General features: G+C 31.7%; 1 protein-coding gene across 6 annotated transcripts; it reads right to left on the bottom strand.

Moving 5' to 3' along the window:
- Positions 1-609: 609 nt before the first annotated feature.
- Positions 610-7,380, bottom strand: LOC130941234 (transcription termination factor MTERF4, chloroplastic). 6 transcript variants are annotated; one of them, XM_057869654.1, is made up of 5 exons: positions 6,848-7,380; positions 3,708-5,384; positions 2,858-2,914; positions 1,755-1,857; positions 610-1,405 (listed from the first exon to the last, which is right to left on the bottom strand). In XM_057869654.1, exon 2 carries the CDS (start codon positions 5,354-5,356, stop codon positions 3,782-3,784), a length of 1,575 nt encoding a protein of 524 aa, XP_057725637.1. In that variant the 5' UTR covers positions 5,357-5,384; positions 6,848-7,380; the 3' UTR covers positions 610-1,405; positions 1,755-1,857; positions 2,858-2,914; positions 3,708-3,781. The 6 variants fall into 6 exon arrangements, with proteins under 6 accessions (XP_057725637.1, XP_057725639.1, XP_057725635.1 ...); XM_057869656.1 differs by lacking the exon at positions 610-1,405 and adding an exon at positions 3,146-3,228 and having other exon boundaries at positions 1,509-1,857; XM_057869652.1 differs by lacking the exon at positions 610-1,405 and having other exon boundaries at positions 1,529-1,857.
- Positions 7,381-18,228: the final 10,848 nt, after the last annotated feature.

Raw genomic sequence — 18,228 nt, 5'->3', positions numbered from 1 at the left:
TGTTTGGACTTGAACGCCACTTCGGTCTTCTCATCCATGGGAAAGCTAAAAATGCCGCTTCAAAAATCTTGTCCTCGTACCAAAAACCTCAATATAAAACAGCTAAAATAAAAAATGAGAAACACACTTAACATTAGAAACAAAAACGGTAACCCCTAACAAAAATAGGCAACACTACCAAAAACAATCCAATAAACAAATTATCGTCATTACTATAAGATTAAACTTAGGTCACATGGTATTTTTCTTTCTCCCCATCTCAAAGGTTTTGGATCTATCGACTACAGTTGAAGAGAAAAAATTGGTAAATATGTAGAGAATGTGTGGCTATGTATTGTACTTAGAATTAGAGAGTTGTCCAATTCATTTAGAGTACCTAAAATTGAGAATTATCTAATCCACTTGACAAAAAAAAACTTAGGTGAATTATCATCTAAATTATCATCTAAATTTGATTAAATTTTTATTTAACAGTTCTTAACTATCAACTTCACATAAAGTCAACTGAATTTCTACCTTAAACTTAACTACCAATTTCAAAATTTAGAGAGAAAAAACTGATGGAATTGTCATCGAACAGAACCGATTTGTCAACCATCGCATCGCCACCCACACGCGTCATTCATCGCCCACACGTCACTTTCATCATGTGAAGAAGGGAATTACCTTCATCACCAGAGCATAATAACAATCAAGTAATTTTAATATGTGCTCGTAATCTTGCAGTCAACCTAATTTTACCACGAGGGTAAATGGCAATGAACTAGCGGCTAAATTAGCACTTACTCAGATTTTCAGAATCTCGTCTTAGGCTAGAACGTTCTATAGGTCTTAAAATTTTCAGATTTATAAGACTACAGTATCTAAGTAACAAAATAATAACAATCAAGTAAAACACGTTTCAACATGTAATTTTTCTAACATGTCAACTATGATAACAATTTTGAGATTGAATCTCCCACAAGTCACTTTCCTTAAAATACCGCCCTTCTCTAAATTGCTAGCTTCAAGGAAAGTAAAAGAGGCATGATCATCATCTTTCGGTCATGAATTGTGTTATCATGCTTATGCCTTGTAACAATCGTAAAATCCATTCTTTAGCTACCTTTATTAAAGCGAATTATAAAGCTAGATTCTCATTCTCCTTTAGGCTATTTTACCTTTTCTTTTCAGTTAAATGATTAAGTTCCCAATAGTCTCACTCCCACCATTTTTCTAGGCAGGTTATGGAACGACTTCACAATGTATGCAATTATTTATAGTTATTTTAATTTTGGACTTTTCATAAACTTGCCTTTAAAGTGGAAAGAAATACAAAACTATATCTGTTCCATCTTCCCTTGAATAGTTTAATTCTCATACTTTCTCACTTGAACTCCTTTCCGAACACCAAAGACTAAAGGATCTGCACATTGGAGAAAGCACTAGAGATTTTTTTGGTGATGATCAAGTCATTTTGAAAACCAAATTCAATTAAATTAGTCTAATGATTTATTAAAACAATAAAAACCAGTTGAAAAAAAAGAAAAGACGCATAAAAAGAAAAAAAAGATTTTATTAAGCTTATTTATAAAAATAACTTATTCACCTAATACTTTTCATGATTTTTTGTTTTTCAAGCTTAACATTCATATTTAATAACAGTAGCAACAATAAAATCTTATCTCACTAGATGAAATCGATCACATAGATAAGACAATACCATTAAGTCCTATCATATAGCTTAACATTCATATTCAACAAGAAAAAATTACCTCCACGTCTAGCATTACCAAACGATCCTTATCTTGCATAACGAGCAAACATACACCCCTCTACCGTTTGACGAGATGTGGGACCAACCCATATGGGTTCTTACTGTTAATTCAATAAGATAGCAGAATAAGGACGCACAGTATTTCTCTTATCGACTGGAATATGAAGCTGCTGATGGCTAAAGTGAATAAAGAATGTTATCTTGGTAAAGTTAAAGTTGGAATTGGTGTTTTTGACATTCAGACTAGCTACCAATAGTTTAGTATTGCAATATAGCTTTAAATTAAACTATAACTACGTCATCTTTATATGAAAAGTATCTTTCCTAGTTTCATTTTTCTATTCCTGAATTTGCCTTTTTGGTCAGCACGTGAGATGAGATAATATGGTGCTCATAATAGTAGTAGTAGAAAGAATATTATTATTACTTTTATTATACAAACTCCAATTAAAAAAAAAATTGAATTTGCATCGACATTGCTTTTCTTCAACCACATCAAGAGAGCGTTTCAAGGATCACTTAATAATAGCAAGGAAGAAAGAGATACAAGATATACTTCTTCACACATAACAAAAGAAAAATGATAATACAGAGAAGTAAGATGGTCACTAACCTCTAACAAGGGTCTTTTCCTATCAAATTAAAACAGACTAAATACACGGATTAATCCTCAAAGAATTCTAGATTGAATACTTTGCTCTTAACAAATTTTATTCTCTAGAAATCTTTAAGAATGACCCCAATATAGATTGGTCCTTCTGTTGTTTTGAAAGGAAACTAATTTGTCTTATAATAATATTTTTTGAGACTTAATTGTTTATAATAAATCTGTTAGGGATTTATTTGCCCAACATGCATATTAAAAATTTAATTGAAAACAACGGAGGGACCAATCTGTTTGACGGAAATAATACTCGAGGACTTCTAGAGAATAAAAATTTGTTGAGAACCAAAAATGTCCAATCTGAAATTGGTTGGGGACTAATTTGGGTGTTTACTCATTAAAATAACACCATGAACAAGCCAGAAACTGATGGAGAGAAAACTCTGTATTTTTCCTATTCTTAAATCATAGGTACCCTTCACAATTTTAACACATACCTAAGTTGGTTGCCAGGTGCCAAACATGTCACTTGGTTCCTTGTTATACGAGAATAGCTGGAAAAATAGAACGATACATATTAGTATCCAAGAAAAACTCAACTAAACTCCATGAGCAAAGAAAATCAAACAATTGCTTGAAGTCCTTGAACATCATGATACACGACAAAGGATAAGATACAATGAAAATTTCAATTGTATGCATCAAATTTTGAAGAATGCTTCGCAATGCAAACAAACATAATGGATGTTGAATAATATGCTTGCTAAAAGTCAAGAAAAACGTACTTGTGCATGGTCATAAACAAAAGGACACGGTAGATGCCACACTCCACAATCCTTAATCCCATGCTGACAAGCATGGAGTTGAACTAATAGAATGCAGAAAGGGAAAATGATATATGTATCACTTAGGCTGACATGCATGAACTTGAATATAGAGAAGACAATATCACAAGAAGGTAAAGTGATATACATATTACAGTGGAATCCGATATGCTCTTAACATGTCAAAGACAGGGAAATGGCCTTACTTTACAAGAATTGCCTCTTGTTTAATTTAAACATGTGACGAGAATCCAAAGAGAACAAAAATAAATAACAAAGGCGGTTCTCCTTTAAAATAAAAGGATTATAGTCACTCTTAGTTTTTATGCTTAGTTATTGAGTCAACTTCTCATTCACATTTCTCAAGAACTTCAGCATTAAGAATACTATAGATGATATTGAGCATCACTCTGCTTTATCTTCAACTTATAAATTTACTCCTTTATCTTATCAAATAAACAAGCATAAGATATACAATACAAACAATTGGAAAAACCGAAAATGGGCCCCTGTAACAATTTACCTTTTCAATGATACAAAAACGATAGTTGAGCAATTATTATTGCCCAGGTAGACTAGTTGAAGTTGCGCCATCATTTAATCATCATCACTATCATCATAATCTTCATAGTCAGAACCCGATTCATCATTCCTTGGTTGCATCAGTGAATTCATATCAAATGATGGTTCAGTTTCCATCTCCTCCATATCAATAGTGTCATATTCCATTCGTTGCTCAAACTTCTCATCAGAACAATTAAGCATCCATGAAAGAGAACACTTTAATCCTTTCTTAGCAATCACCTTATGCCTTGGTTTTACAGTTGACTCCAGACCATACGTGAAGAATGCTGGGAAAATAACCAAGTCTTCCAATGACCTTTTCATATCTATTTGGAAGTAATCAAAGCTAAGTTTCATAATGTCGATGTTTAAAGCGAGCAGTTGAGGGCATCCAACAATCATCTTCCTCATTTGCTCTAAAGAAAATCCACAATCCTTAAGAAAATCAACATGTTTCAGCATAGGTCCTTTGGTGAGGCTAACTACCTGCGGCATCTTCTCAACAATTCTTCCGAAATCATTAGGATCCACGTCAAGTACAGTGTTGAGTAAACTCCTCTGATTCGCAAGCTTTGGTTCTAGGTCGATTCCGATTATGTCAGGATATTGAGCAATTATAGAGGGAAGTAATGTTCGCCTGACATTAAACTCTTCAAGGGACTTCACATTGGGCTTCACCTTCTCGTCTAACCCAAATCCAAGAATATAAGGTTTTTTCTCTATCAACCTAGCAACAGCTAACCTTGGAATCCCCAAGCTTTCCAGAAATTCCACAAAAGGTTTGATGATTCTACCAACTCGCATCCCCAAAATCTCTGGATATCTAGTTAAGACCCCTCCAACTTCTCTTCTGGATACACCAATCCCAACCAAATAAGCAACTGATGTGCTCATGGTTCCCTCAAGTTTGAATCCTAGCACTTCAGGGTACCTCTCGAGAACACAAGGAATATCATTTGGCTTTATATCCATCCCCTCAAGATACTTGATCACCGGCACAAGATCCACAACCACACTCGCATGAAGCACTTGTGGGTATCTCCTCAAAAACTGAGTGAATGTGGATTTCCTGACTCCCAATTTACCAAGGTAATCGAGCACCGGAATCATATTCTTCTTGACACTGCAGCCAAGAACAAGTGGATAATTGTTAATATCTTCAATTGTAAGTCCTAAACTGTGAAGAAAATCTATGCGTTCCCTCATAACATCAACTGTCACAGGAAGTTCAAGACCATCTAGCTCATCAGGAACAATGCCAATTCCCCGCAAAAACTCATAAACCTTTTCACGCATCTCCTCCCTATCCTTCTTCATTACTGACAAACTAGGACGAATATATAACGACGAGCCACCTCCCCGCCTCCTACTCACCGGACGCGACTCTGCTGGTGAATCCACATGACTGGAGGCCGATGATGTCCTATCGGCAACAGAATACTTAAGCTTTGTAACCAAACGCATCCTCCTCATGCAGTTACATGGCAACCGAAGTGCCAATGCAGTAGCACTCAACTTAGAATAACCTAAAGCTAGAATAGGCATTTCTGTACGAGCAAACAAAGAAGCCGGTGCTGTTGTGCCTCCAGAAATGCTCATTACTCTCATATTCTAAAAGGATCAAGTACCATTGAATCTGCAGAAACAAAAGGGCATTATCATCCACTTCGAAAAGCCATGGTTGAGTATAACTGAAGCCAGCAAACAAGTTGAACGCTTTTAACGAATGCAGAGAAAATAAATACCAAAAATGAAGAATTTATTGACAGAGAGTCCCAAAAGCTTATTATTTTGAATTGAATTGAATCACAGAATCTATTAAATAATTAAACATAATGATATTCCACAGAAATGCAATCATTCGTTCAGATTAATGAAAATAAACAAGAGAATCCCAAATAAATAAATCAATCATCAATGCAAAGCCATGCAATTTGAACAAATCTCTAGAAGATAACATGTTCATAGAAACAAAATACCAATCCGAGAAAAAAAAAAGTAATTTCCATTCTGACCAAAAAGGAAAAGATAAAAACAATAGTGTTCTTTCGAACGAACTACTAGAAAATGAGAAGTTAACAAATAAATTAAAAGGACAAGGAATAATGAAATAGGAGTTGAAAGAGGAATACATAGATTGAGGAGAGTGTGGCAGGTCCGTCACTGCCGTCAAGGGTGGTGTGCGCCGTAGGCACCGGTGGGCGGAGAGTGGTGGCGGGTGGAGAATTGGGTTTAGACTTCGGAGTGAGTGAAAAGGGTCCAAACAAGAGTGAGATGGATAATGGAAACGGGGAAAAAAAGAAAAAGGGTTTTACCAAGGTTGCAAGACTGAACACGTCATTAAACCGATCAAGTGACTGGTCCAACCAGGGTCAAATCATAGTTAAACCAATTTAATTAAATATATAATAAAATTATTAAGAATTTAATATATAATTTCAAATATTCAAATTCAATAATTTCTAAACTAATTACAAAGTTTCATAATTTCACATAATAATTTATCCATAATTTACCATTTAAAGTTTTCGGTTATAGAATAAAAAATTTCTAATTAATTTTTAAGTTCAAATAAAATAATCAGCAATAATATTCATCACATCTGCAACAAAAAAAAATCAGAATAAAAAAAGTTCAACAATAACTTCTACTAATAAAGTAATCAAAAACTTCTAACAAGAGTATCATTTTCATTTCAAACTTCAGTTAGTTACCGTGCTAACCTACATTATAGAAAACCAAGAACCATATCATCGTAACACAACAACAAAAAATTCAATTCAATTACAAGTTCCTAAGCCTGCTAAATATAAGAGAGCCAAAGTATATAATCATATTTAGTTTTTGTAATTCTAATCAATTAATCAGCAACATGGTTCTGATTTCTGAATCCAAACTAAACTGAAAACACATCAGCAACAAAAACTAAATTGAATCCAATTCCAAACTCAGAATCCAAATTAAATTGAATTCAGAACCACATCAGCATTCAACAAATTAAATAAATAATCCAATTCCAAACTCAGAACACAAACTCAGCTCAGAATCTCAAAAATTAATGGAAAAAAAAAAGATGAAACTGAAGAAGAATTGGCTTACCGGAGAGATGGCGAGAGATGAACGGCTATGACAGAGTGCTCGCGATGACAGTGAGCTCGCAGTGAGAGTGTGAGACAGAGTTACCTAAAATCAGAGGAGCAGAGACCACCCAGCAGTAACGGCGAGGCACGACGCGAAGCAGAGAAGAAACAGCAAGACTGGCGAGGAGGCAGAGAAGCAGAAACGACCCACTGCGAGGAGCCGAGAAGCAGCGACGACCCACGGGGAGGAGCGGAGCAGCAGCGACGGCGCACGACAGACACACAATGAAGAGAGACTGAGTTGAGAGTTGAGACGCGCAGTGAATAGAGTGGTGGGTTTGCTGCCTTCGGCGATGGTGGGGGCTGCGAGGAAGGGAGGTGAGCTCGGACAGAGAGAGGGAGAGAGAAGGGGTTCTGAAGTTTGAAGGTGGCTGCAACTGAGCCTCTGAACTCTGATAGGGTTTGGTTTAGGATAGGGTTTCGGTTGAGAGAGAGAGAGAGAGAGAAAGAGAGAGAGAGAGGGGGGAAAGAAGGAGAGGGGCCGGGGGAAAGAGAAGGGGGGAGGGGGGTCTGCTGCTTTTTTTTTTTTTTTTTTAATGAAAACCAGAAATCTTTAAAAAAAAACACTGGTTCAAGCGGTTCACCGGTTAATGCCGATTCGATCAATTCTTCCACCGATTTTTTGTCGGAGAATTTTTTTGCTTCAATCTAATAGACTAACACTTTCTTTGGATGGAAAATGAAAGATGAGAGATGAGAGGAAAAAAAATAAAAGAAAAAAAAATAAAAAGAAAGAAAATAAAAAAAATATTTTTTATATTATTTAGATAAAAAAAATAAATAAAAAAATAGGAAGAAAGAAAATTTTTTTGTTTGACTAAAAAAAAGTAAAAAGAGAAAAAATTATAATTAAGTGAAATTATTTTAATATTTTTTTTCATTATATATAAATTAGGAAGATGTTCAGGTATGACAGTTTAGGGAGCGGAACGTGATCTTCTTTTAATTTGAACCACTCATATATATTATAAATGAATGTGAAGGGTTAAGATTGTGGAAAATTGTTTTAAGTATACACTAAAAATTGGACTGCTCAGTGGGTATGCAACGGATAGAACAGTTGAGAAGTGCACAGACACCGATAATGTCACTTGTGTCCCGTTGCAACTAAAAGGCTGGGATGTGAAGACGTAGCTGTTAGCGTAGCCATTTTGTTGGTTAGCCGAGTTGAGTTATAGTTGGGCCAAGTGTGTGTGATGCAGGTCAGCTCTCATAGATGGGCCAAAATATGTTTGAGAAATTTAGGCTGTCGAAAAATCTGACAATGATGATAAAAATTAAAATTTATGGTAATATATTATCAAAAAAATTATGGTAATGAGTTCATTCCAGATAATAGTGTTGTATTTAAAATTTCATGATAAATAAATTGAAAAAAAGATATTGAAGAAGTTAAAATAATGCTTTTTTTTTCAATGAATGGAATAATAAAATTTTATAAAAAAATAGTAAATTGTTTTTTACTGTGAAAGAAAGTTAGGAGGGGCAAACACAAATTTGATATTAACGTGGATTTGAAATTACATGATAAGAAATTTGTTTTATCATTTATGTACTGTTTGTTGCAAAAAAAAACAAAAATAGAAGTTAAAAAAAAAAACATACATACATATGCATTAATGTATGTATAAATCTATCTAGCTATGTAGATTGTTTAGACTATGTCACAAGAGACGTGAATTTATTTATTTATTTATCTTTTACCCTGGCCGGAAGTTTTCATAAATTTGTAAAAAATATGAGGGAGTTATCGAAATTTTTGGTAGTATTATAGATTAGTTATTTCAATTTAATGAACGAATAAAATTTTTTTATGTATTTTATATCAAGTTAACAATTACATTACCTTTAAGTATAACATTAGCAGTGATAGGAACTAAAAACATGCGCATGTGATACATATAAATTTCCGTATTAAAAATAAACATTATTAGAGTATAAATAAGTAATAATTTATTTAATATTTTAAAATTTATATTACTTATTAAAGTTATGATGTAATGGACGTACTCTGTATCTTACTAAAAAAAATGACTTGATGAATATATTTTTTTGTTTAAAAAATTTGACTTAATAACACTAAAATTTAATCTCATTAAATAAAAAAAATAATGTTAAAATTATTTTTTAACTTTTATCATGAATCAAGAAATTAAAATTTGTACATATTAAATAATAAAAAAGTACTCACAATAAAAATATATAAATGTAGTTTTTTATTGCGTTTACAAGAGTGTAAATAATTTCAATTAAAAATGGTGACAATTTTTTCTATTTATTTATAAGGTAGTATTCATCATTTTTAGTATAATAATTAAAAGACATAAAAAAAATTAGCAATTAATGTTACGTAAGAAAAAGAGTTGTTTGTATTAAGATTTTTATATTTGCTTCATTTGAGAAAATAAATAAATTAACAAGTAGTTATAAATTTTTATCTTAACTGTTACATATAATAAAAACATAATAATTTTAGTATTGCACTTACATTAATAAAAAAAAATTTATTGTGTACATTAAAAAAATTAAATAATTTATTCTTTATTGTTTTTTAATTTTTTATTTAATAATAATTTATTCTTTATTATTTTTTATATTTTATGTCAAATTCAAAAGTTAAAAGAGCATAAAAATTACTTTCATAAAATATTAGAAAAAATTAACAACAAATAATTGCTATTCTATTTTGAAATTAAATGGACCTTTAAAAAAACTTTAAATATTTTATTATTTGGGGACATAAAAATTGAATTATGAGATATCAATAAAAGTTTAGAATTAGTATAAATAGTGTTGAGAGTAGAGGAGGTGCTCAACAATATAAATTTTTTTATGGGTCAATTGTAGTTGTTAAAAGTTGCTAAAATAGTAGTGTTCATATAATATTTTTATTTTTTTAACCAATTTGGATTGGTCGAGCACTCGTCCGATTTAAGCAAGTGTCGGGAGTTCGGACCCTTAAATGGAGCTCAGATCCGCGAAGGATTAGTCCTTAACCTGTCGGGTTGGGGGATACCGTTTGGATAAACCAAAAAAATATATAATATTTTTTTGTGACATATAATGTTATTCTTTTAAAAACATATAATATATTTGATATTATTTTTTTTATGATCATTGACAAATTTTGATAATTTGATTAACAAAAAATTTGAATAATTTATATCTTATTTTTTTTCTTAAATCAATAAAATGACTTAACAAGCAAGTGTGAAAAATAACAAGTATTTATATCATAATTATATATATAAATTTCTAAATCAAGCAAAAAAAGGATTCTTTTAGCAAACTACACATACAAGCCTTTTTGGCTTACAAGCTATACAAGTTGGCCGAAGTTTAAGAAAAAAACACGCGTACGGCTTCTTTAAAATCGAGCGTCCAACGCACGCGCCGTAATCACCCTTCCACAGCACGTTCTGCCGCACTCTTCCTCTTCTTCCTCAATAAGAACACAACCGTCAAGATTCAAGCGACATTTGAAACAAACTACGATTCTGAAGAAACGTTCCAACTCCTCGCAAAGAGTAGAAGAAATTAAGAAGAAAAGATACAAATCTCCATAAAAAATCACTAGAAAAAATGAAAAAACATTATTCAATGTACTGTTTTACTGTTCATTTAGGTTTTTTTTCTAGATTGTCTCTGCCATGTGCCTCATTATTAACGAGCAAAATATTAAAAGATTTCAAGAAGAAATATACTGTCTCTCCCTGTTTTGGATGTATTTCTTAAATTCTTTAGGTGTATTTTTGTAATCCTTTGAGTGTAATTCTGTAACCGTTTGGATGTATTTCTGTAATTCTTTCTGTAACCGTTTGGGTATATTTTTGTAACCGTTTGGGTCTATTTATGTAACCGTTTGGGTGTATTTCTATAATTATTTGGATGTATTTCTGTAATAAAAAAAAGAAGCAAGAATATATAGAGAGAAACGCACGTAAATGACGAAGAAGAAACCAGTGATAAATGCAGGCAAAACAACGAATGAAAAGGCAAATAGAGAACGCACGTAGGAGATCGAACAAATTTGGCAAGAAACTCGAAAAAGGAAACAAAATCTTTTGAAAAATGGAAGTTATATATTCGCAAGTTAATTGATTTGGATTGATTTAAAAGTATGTTAAAGAGGCACGTAACATAAGCAGCGCGTTTATGGGTTTCGTTCTTTTAGGCTTGTAAAGCTTGTACACGCAAAATACTTGTGTGTAGAGATTAATCCAATCTTCAATAACTAAAAAATTAACACAATGGATAGTTATGGATGAAAGTGATTAAAAAAAATGAGAGTTGTGATAATGGTATGATGGTAATTAATTGCGATTGGGATAAACTAGGTCGTGCATCATGAAAACCTTGAGACAAATGAGGAAGATAAATCGTATCAGGAGAAAATCATTTCAGTTATTGTGATCTGTAAATAAGAGAAGTTTAGAAGAAGTAAAGGATTTCATTCTAAACACTTCACTAGCAGATAGATACTATAGAAATTCCTAATTATACTGATGTAACAAAAATCAGTGGAGTGCAAGTGCATGTGATTGTACAGAGTCCAATTTGTCGCAAGTGTTTTCAACACAGTTCAATGCGACACAAACGCTCAATAATTTCCGTGTCGATCCAACTCTTTTTCATAGGAGTCGTATATGCTTCTCGAACTGAGATCTTGATAGAAGATTGATTCCATACCCTGTCAAGATGACTAAAAATCAAGTGAGAGACATTTATGTTTGAAATTTTAGTTACACATAAAAGAATGCTTTTTCATTTTGTCATGGATGTTGATAAAAATTTTTCATTTTCAGAATATATATTTAATGTTAAGAATTTATGTCTGTGTTTAAAAAATTTTGACGTCAATTTTGTCAGTAACAAGACTAGGAGATATTTTTCTTAAAGAGGAGATTTAATTAGTAATTATTTGTTTCATATTCTGTACTAGTTTTTTTTTTTGGTGTTATAAATTGATACCCTTATGTTATATTGTGAATAGGTTTAACCTAAAAAAAAATAATTTTTTTGTTGAATTGCACGTAACTTGAAAGGGATGTGTCGCAATGAATAGTGAGGTTGCTGTGATGTATGTGTTTTGTGTATGACAAATGCTTAGTTGCTGTAACAAAGAATACAAGTATGCTCCACATACAAGCATTTTTGGCTTACAAGTCTTACAAGTTGACACAAGTTTAACAAAATACACGCGCATAACACTTTCACATTTAACAGTAAATACACATCCACACACATTACTCAACCACTTCCTGTCTTCCATGGATTTTTTATTTTTTATTTTTTTGTGTCCTTGGTAATGTATTTCATTAAATTAAAATATCAACTAATTAGAAATTAAGACATTACATAAGATAAATTATATGCTATTTTAGAAAAAATTGCAAATAATTTACCATATTTATTCTTTTAGTTTTAAAAAGACATAAAGTTAGACCTAACTAGACATATGTGTAATCTATTTATTTTAAGTTATTATGTTACTTTAAAATCATAAAAAAGCTTAACTTTCTTCTATTTAGAATATATTAAAAACAATTGATAATTTCAATACATTTGCATAACTAATAGAATTATATGAATAATAATTAGAGCAATTAATTAGTTATTTTGTTCTTTTTAAGTTTGATATTTATTTTCGATAATATTTTCATTAAGAGATTTGAACTAATAAAATAAATTTTGTTTGAACTAATATAACAAAGCCAAGCAAATGAAATTGATACTATTATTTTATCAATTTATAAAATGATGAGAAAATTGGCTATTTTGACTTATCTTTGATATTTGCTTTTGTATGATAAGTTAATTTGATTAACTATATACTTATGACAAATGATATTCAATACGAAGCAAAAAATGATAAATAATACTAGCGTAGTAGTGTTGGGGCATATTAGATTGATACTGCTCTCTAAATTTTATCTTTTTTGTTAAATTTTCACACTGTGACGTTCGAACTGAAAATGAAGTAATTATTTCTCATTTTCTTATAAGTTCAACACACAACCTTAAACGAAATCAACACCCTATATTGAGTCCGACAGTAACTTGCATGGTGCAATTAATCCTTAACCAAAGACGGACCAAAATGGTGGAATGACGGAGCATATTGTCACGGCATTGGACACATTCCAATGCTACCGTGCCGGCATTCGGACTTATTAAACCTCTTGAAAGATAAGAACATAAGAAAACACAAGAGAAAGGTAGTTTTCGTGGAAAGAACACTTTATTACTCAAGTGTTAGTTACAAATGATTCACACACCTTACACTAACTCTCACCTCCTATTTAGAGCCATCTATCTCCTCAATGGATGGTTAAGATTAAATCTAATCAACGGTCCAGATTAATCATTCAGAACATTCTTTATAAATATCTATCCTACCACTACTTTCTAAATACTTTTAGATTGTTCCATACAACTCTTCATACTTTTATATCAATTCACACTCTTCTAAAATATTCTATGATCTTCTAAAGTCTTCTAGAATCTTCTAAGGCATTTCAGGAACTTTTAGGACATTCTAGAACGTTCCAGAACCATTTAGAATATTCTCAAATACTCCAGAAAATTATACAAATATTGTTAAATCTAACCTTATAAAATTTTCCGTGACAACATGCCCTGCAAATATTTTAAAAAATAATTAGCAAATATAGAGATGTATATAATTAAACATTTGTCTTCTTGTTAGAATATGTTTTTATTTTTTATAAATAAATAAATTAATCAACAACTAATTATAATTAACTTCACTAGACTAGCAAATTAGTTAATAATAATGTTGAAACTTAATTTCATAATTAAATGTAATTTTAATTATTAGTAATAATTTTTAAATATTATTTAAGACTAAGAACATTTTATTTATATATTAATATTCTTTATTAAAAAATCTTTTCTATAGTAATTATTTTGGTTAAAAATTTTATATTACTGTAAATATTATCAGAAATAACCGTGACAATTAAGTAATAGATAATAATAAATAATTATTTAATAATATACATGTATAAATAATATTTAGTCTTCTTAAAAATAAAGAGAAAATAATTATAAATTATTCTTTTATTATAGTTTAAATTAATATATTTTTTACGAACTAATTAATTTACGTACGTAGTATGTATATATGTATGTATTGATGTATATTTCTTATTTTTTAATATATATAGTTTTAATTTCAAACTGTAAATTTATTTCTACCTCAATTTTATGTTTATATATTTTTGTTTTTACCATTAAATTTTTTTGTATTGATCGCTTTGCTTAACCCGTTTTTTTTCAGTTGAATGCATAAAGCCAGATTTTAAACCGAAGAATGAGAGAGGGTTGCTCTCTCCACTACATTTCAATCAAATCTGGTCTCATTTTTGTGGGGACTTGCGTCCTGCAAGAAGCACAGTTTAAGATGCCTCGATTTACTGCACCGTTGTCATATTTAGAGGGGACAAGTTTGAAGTGATGGTGAATGTGATAGTTCAGCCAGAGAGAATGAGTGTATTATCACAATATAAACACCAGCAGGGGAAGAAAGTTTCCCGCGACAAGTGAAGAAGCAACCCGCCACAATAAGGAATCATAGCTTGAAAAGCCCATTTAAAAATTCATTTCAAGTTAATGGGCCTTATTAGTAGAGGCTCCAGATAAAATTGTAGAGTGAAAACTTTTGTGCAGCTGTCAAAAATGAAGAACCATACTTTTTTCAGATTTTTAAATAGAGTAAATTCTATGGTGCCTATAACTTAATGTCTAATTTTTGTCTAACTTATTTTTTATAGCAACTTTTGAATATTTAATAATTATTTATTTTTATATTTTTAAAATTAAATATTAATTTTTAACCCTTTTTAATAAGTTAGACAAACACTTTTAGACACTATAACAATTACCTTTAAATAGAATCAAACATACAACTATAATTTAAATGTATTCACCTATAATTTTTAAATCTTTATCGATCTGCCTAATTCTTAATTTTAAAATTATGAACTATTATAAAGTTGTTAGTCTATACGATCCATGATTTAAAATTAAGAGATACATAATCAAGAACGGTTGCATGTGTTAAGTTGTGGCTCCTACTAATAATTTGGAAAAATATAAAAAATATTTATATAAATATATATATATGTGTTTCTACTAAAAAAATTGTATTTTCTCTGACATTTAAAAAATACATATTAATTTTCTGTCAAAATATTTTTTTTACGTATATTTTTAAAGTTTTGAAATTAAATTTTAATTTATTGTTATTATTATTATTTTATTATTTGAAATTAATTTAAGGTCTTTTTTTTTATTAAGCAGTCCACAACATATATAATGGGATATGAGAAATTTGGTGCATAAATTTTTTTTTATAATGTCATTTATCGTACATAATTCATAAAAAAATATGTTTCACTTATATTATTGATTAGAAGATAATCTATTTATTTTTTGATTAGTTGTATTTACTATTATTATTATTATTATTATTATTATTATTATATATTTAATTTATAAAAAATTAATTAATAATTATTGTTCCTACCCTGACCCAACGGTATGGCCCAGGTCCAAATACACCAAAAGACCCAATCCAAAGATTGGCCTTTGTTATTCACCGACCTCTTCAAAAGAGGTCGGACTCAACACAGACTTCTTTCCAAAGAAGTCGGGCTCAAGAGATAGCTGGCAGATAACACTTATTCAAATAAGTAACTGCCCCTAAAATCTCTCTAACCACTTCTAGAAGCCATATCCCAACAATCCCTAGATAAAAGGGACGGTTATCCACCTAAAAAGGTGGCACTACTCCAACGGTGGTTATTGGATCACCACTATAAATACCCTGACACCCCTCAGGTATCTCTAAGTTCCAATACATTCTAAACCTGCTTAACCCCATGCTGACTTAGGCATCGGAGTGTCTTTGCAGGTACCACCCCCCATCTCTTGGAACACACAACTCGGAGGCGGCTCCCAGACATACACCAAGTCGGAGACCACACTCCTCCAACGCTTGGGCCTCAAACAAGTCCAACCACCGTCCGGTTCTAGGTAAGCCCCGGAACATTGGCGCCGTTGTCGGGGACCTGGAGCTCAACTCTTGATAATGGCGGATGATCAATAACATAGTCAGACAACCACTCGACATGAATAAGATGCAAGCATGTTAAAAAGAAGCTGGAATACAGTTTCTATGGATACCAGAAATCCCGTAAAAACTTCTCCCAATGGGCAGAGGATATCAAATAGGGATGATGATTCTACTTCTACAGTTAAATTGGATTAAAAGAGAAGAAAGCACCATCCCAAGGCCATTGTAGAAAGCAAACCAAGATGAACTCGAAAGCCAATTGAATAAAAGAATTTTCAATTCAGAAAATTTAATTGGCAAAAGAAGTTACGTATCTCGAAAGCCAATTGAATAAAAGAATTTTCAATTCAGAAAATTCAATTGGCAAAAGAAGTTACGTAAAAAAAAAAAGATGAACTCGAAAGCCAATTGAATAAAAGAATTTTCAATTCAGAAAATTTAATTGGCAAAAGAAGTTACGTATCTCGAAAGCCAATTGAATAAAAGAATTTTCAATTCAGAAAATTCAATTGGCAAAAGAAGTTACATAAAAAAAAAAGACGAACTTGAAAGCCAATTGAATAAAAGAATTTTCAATTCAGAAAATTTAATTGGAAAAAGAAGTTACGTATCTCGAAAGCCAATTGAATAAAAGAATTTTCAATTCAGAAAATTCAATTGGCAAAAGAAGTTACGTAAAAAAAAAAAAGACGAACTTGAAAGCCAATTGAATAAAAGAATTTTCAATTCAGAAAATTCAATTGGGAAAAGAAGTTACGTGAAAAAAAAATGAACTCGAAAGCCAATTGAATAAAAGAATTTTCAATTCAGAAAATTTAATTGGCAAAAGAAGTTACGTAAAAAAAAAAAAAGAGGAAAAGGAAACGTGACTAATCCCAACCTCTTCGTGAAATAGGATGGACAATGACATCTGTGCCAACTTACAATCTCGGAAAAATCCATGATACCCACTCATGAAATGGAACAGTTGCATGTTCCAAATACACAGCATCAGCCAATTTGAACGCAACCCAATCCGACAACGGAGTGATGAATCCAGTTTTTTCTTCAGTGGATTCACCTGTCAATTACAACAGTGAATAACACAAAGAACTCTCATGGTACATCTTTCGTTAGTTGCTCACAAATTACATCACTGCCAATGAATATGGAAAGAAATATTCTTGTGGTAGAATTTGATGTTGTTTGCACACCAATAAAGATGGATGTCTTCCAGGAAGAAAACTGGAATCCGATCCAAAGAAAAAAGAAAGTCGGGGTGACAAAGGCCCAGGCTTCATTGGAGAGAATGATGGTCAGACTTTTCTTCAAAGGTCGGATGAGTCGGGAGCTCACAAAGAAAATCCGACCTCTTTTAGAGAGCTCACGAATAAAAGTCCGACCTCTTTTAAAGGTCAGACTTTACAATAAGGTCGGATGAGTTGGGAGCTCACCAAAGAAAATCCGACCTCTTTTAGAGAGCTCACGAATAAAAGTCCGACCTCTTTTAAAGGTTAGACTCTATAATGAGGTTTAAAACCTCATTGCTCAGAAGAATCCGACCTCTTTAGATCCGACAAAGAAAAAATTCGACCTCGTTTTGGAGTCTGTAAAAAATCCAACTTCTTTCACGATCAACTCTACAATGAGGTCAAAAACCTCGAAGAATATCAGAAAGAGATTCCGACTTCTTTTAAAGATCAGAGTCTACAATGAGGTCGAAAACCTCCAAGCTTAGAAAGAAAGTCCGACCTCTTTCCAAGCTTAGAAAGAAAAATCCGATCTCTTCTAAAGATCCAAGCTTATGAAGATAATTTGACCTCCTCCGAGGATTCAAGTCTACAAATAAAAATCCGACTTCCTTTAAGAGCTTACAAAGAAAAGTCCGACTTCTTTCTTGAGGTACAACTTCGAGAACCAGATCCCAAGCATAAATGGCCATGAGAAGGTCATACGAAGAAATTTCTCAACTGACAACCTCGTCTTGATCCAAAATGACATCAAACCAAAAGCGGACGAAGAAAAGTCAACACCAAAATGAAAAGATCCAACAAAGTCACTTAAGACTTGAAAAAGAACTACTACAACATACTCAACTTACTCGAAAATAATCTACCTAGATTGTGCCATGTTTACAACAAAAGGGATACTACAGCTAGAAAGTGCACCTTACTCCTTAATGCACACTTTTTCTGACTTGAAGTGATGAGATCCAAAGTGGCGTAAGAAGTTATAAATGCAAATCGTGGTCCGACCTCATT

This window comes from Arachis stenosperma, chromosome 7, assembly GCF_014773155.1.
Source record: "Arachis stenosperma cultivar V10309 chromosome 7, arast.V10309.gnm1.PFL2, whole genome shotgun sequence".
Taxonomy (NCBI): domain Eukaryota; kingdom Viridiplantae; phylum Streptophyta; class Magnoliopsida; order Fabales; family Fabaceae; genus Arachis; species Arachis stenosperma.
The sequence above is the reverse complement of the archived record's forward strand: the minus strand, read 5'-3'. Positions and strand labels throughout refer to the sequence as shown.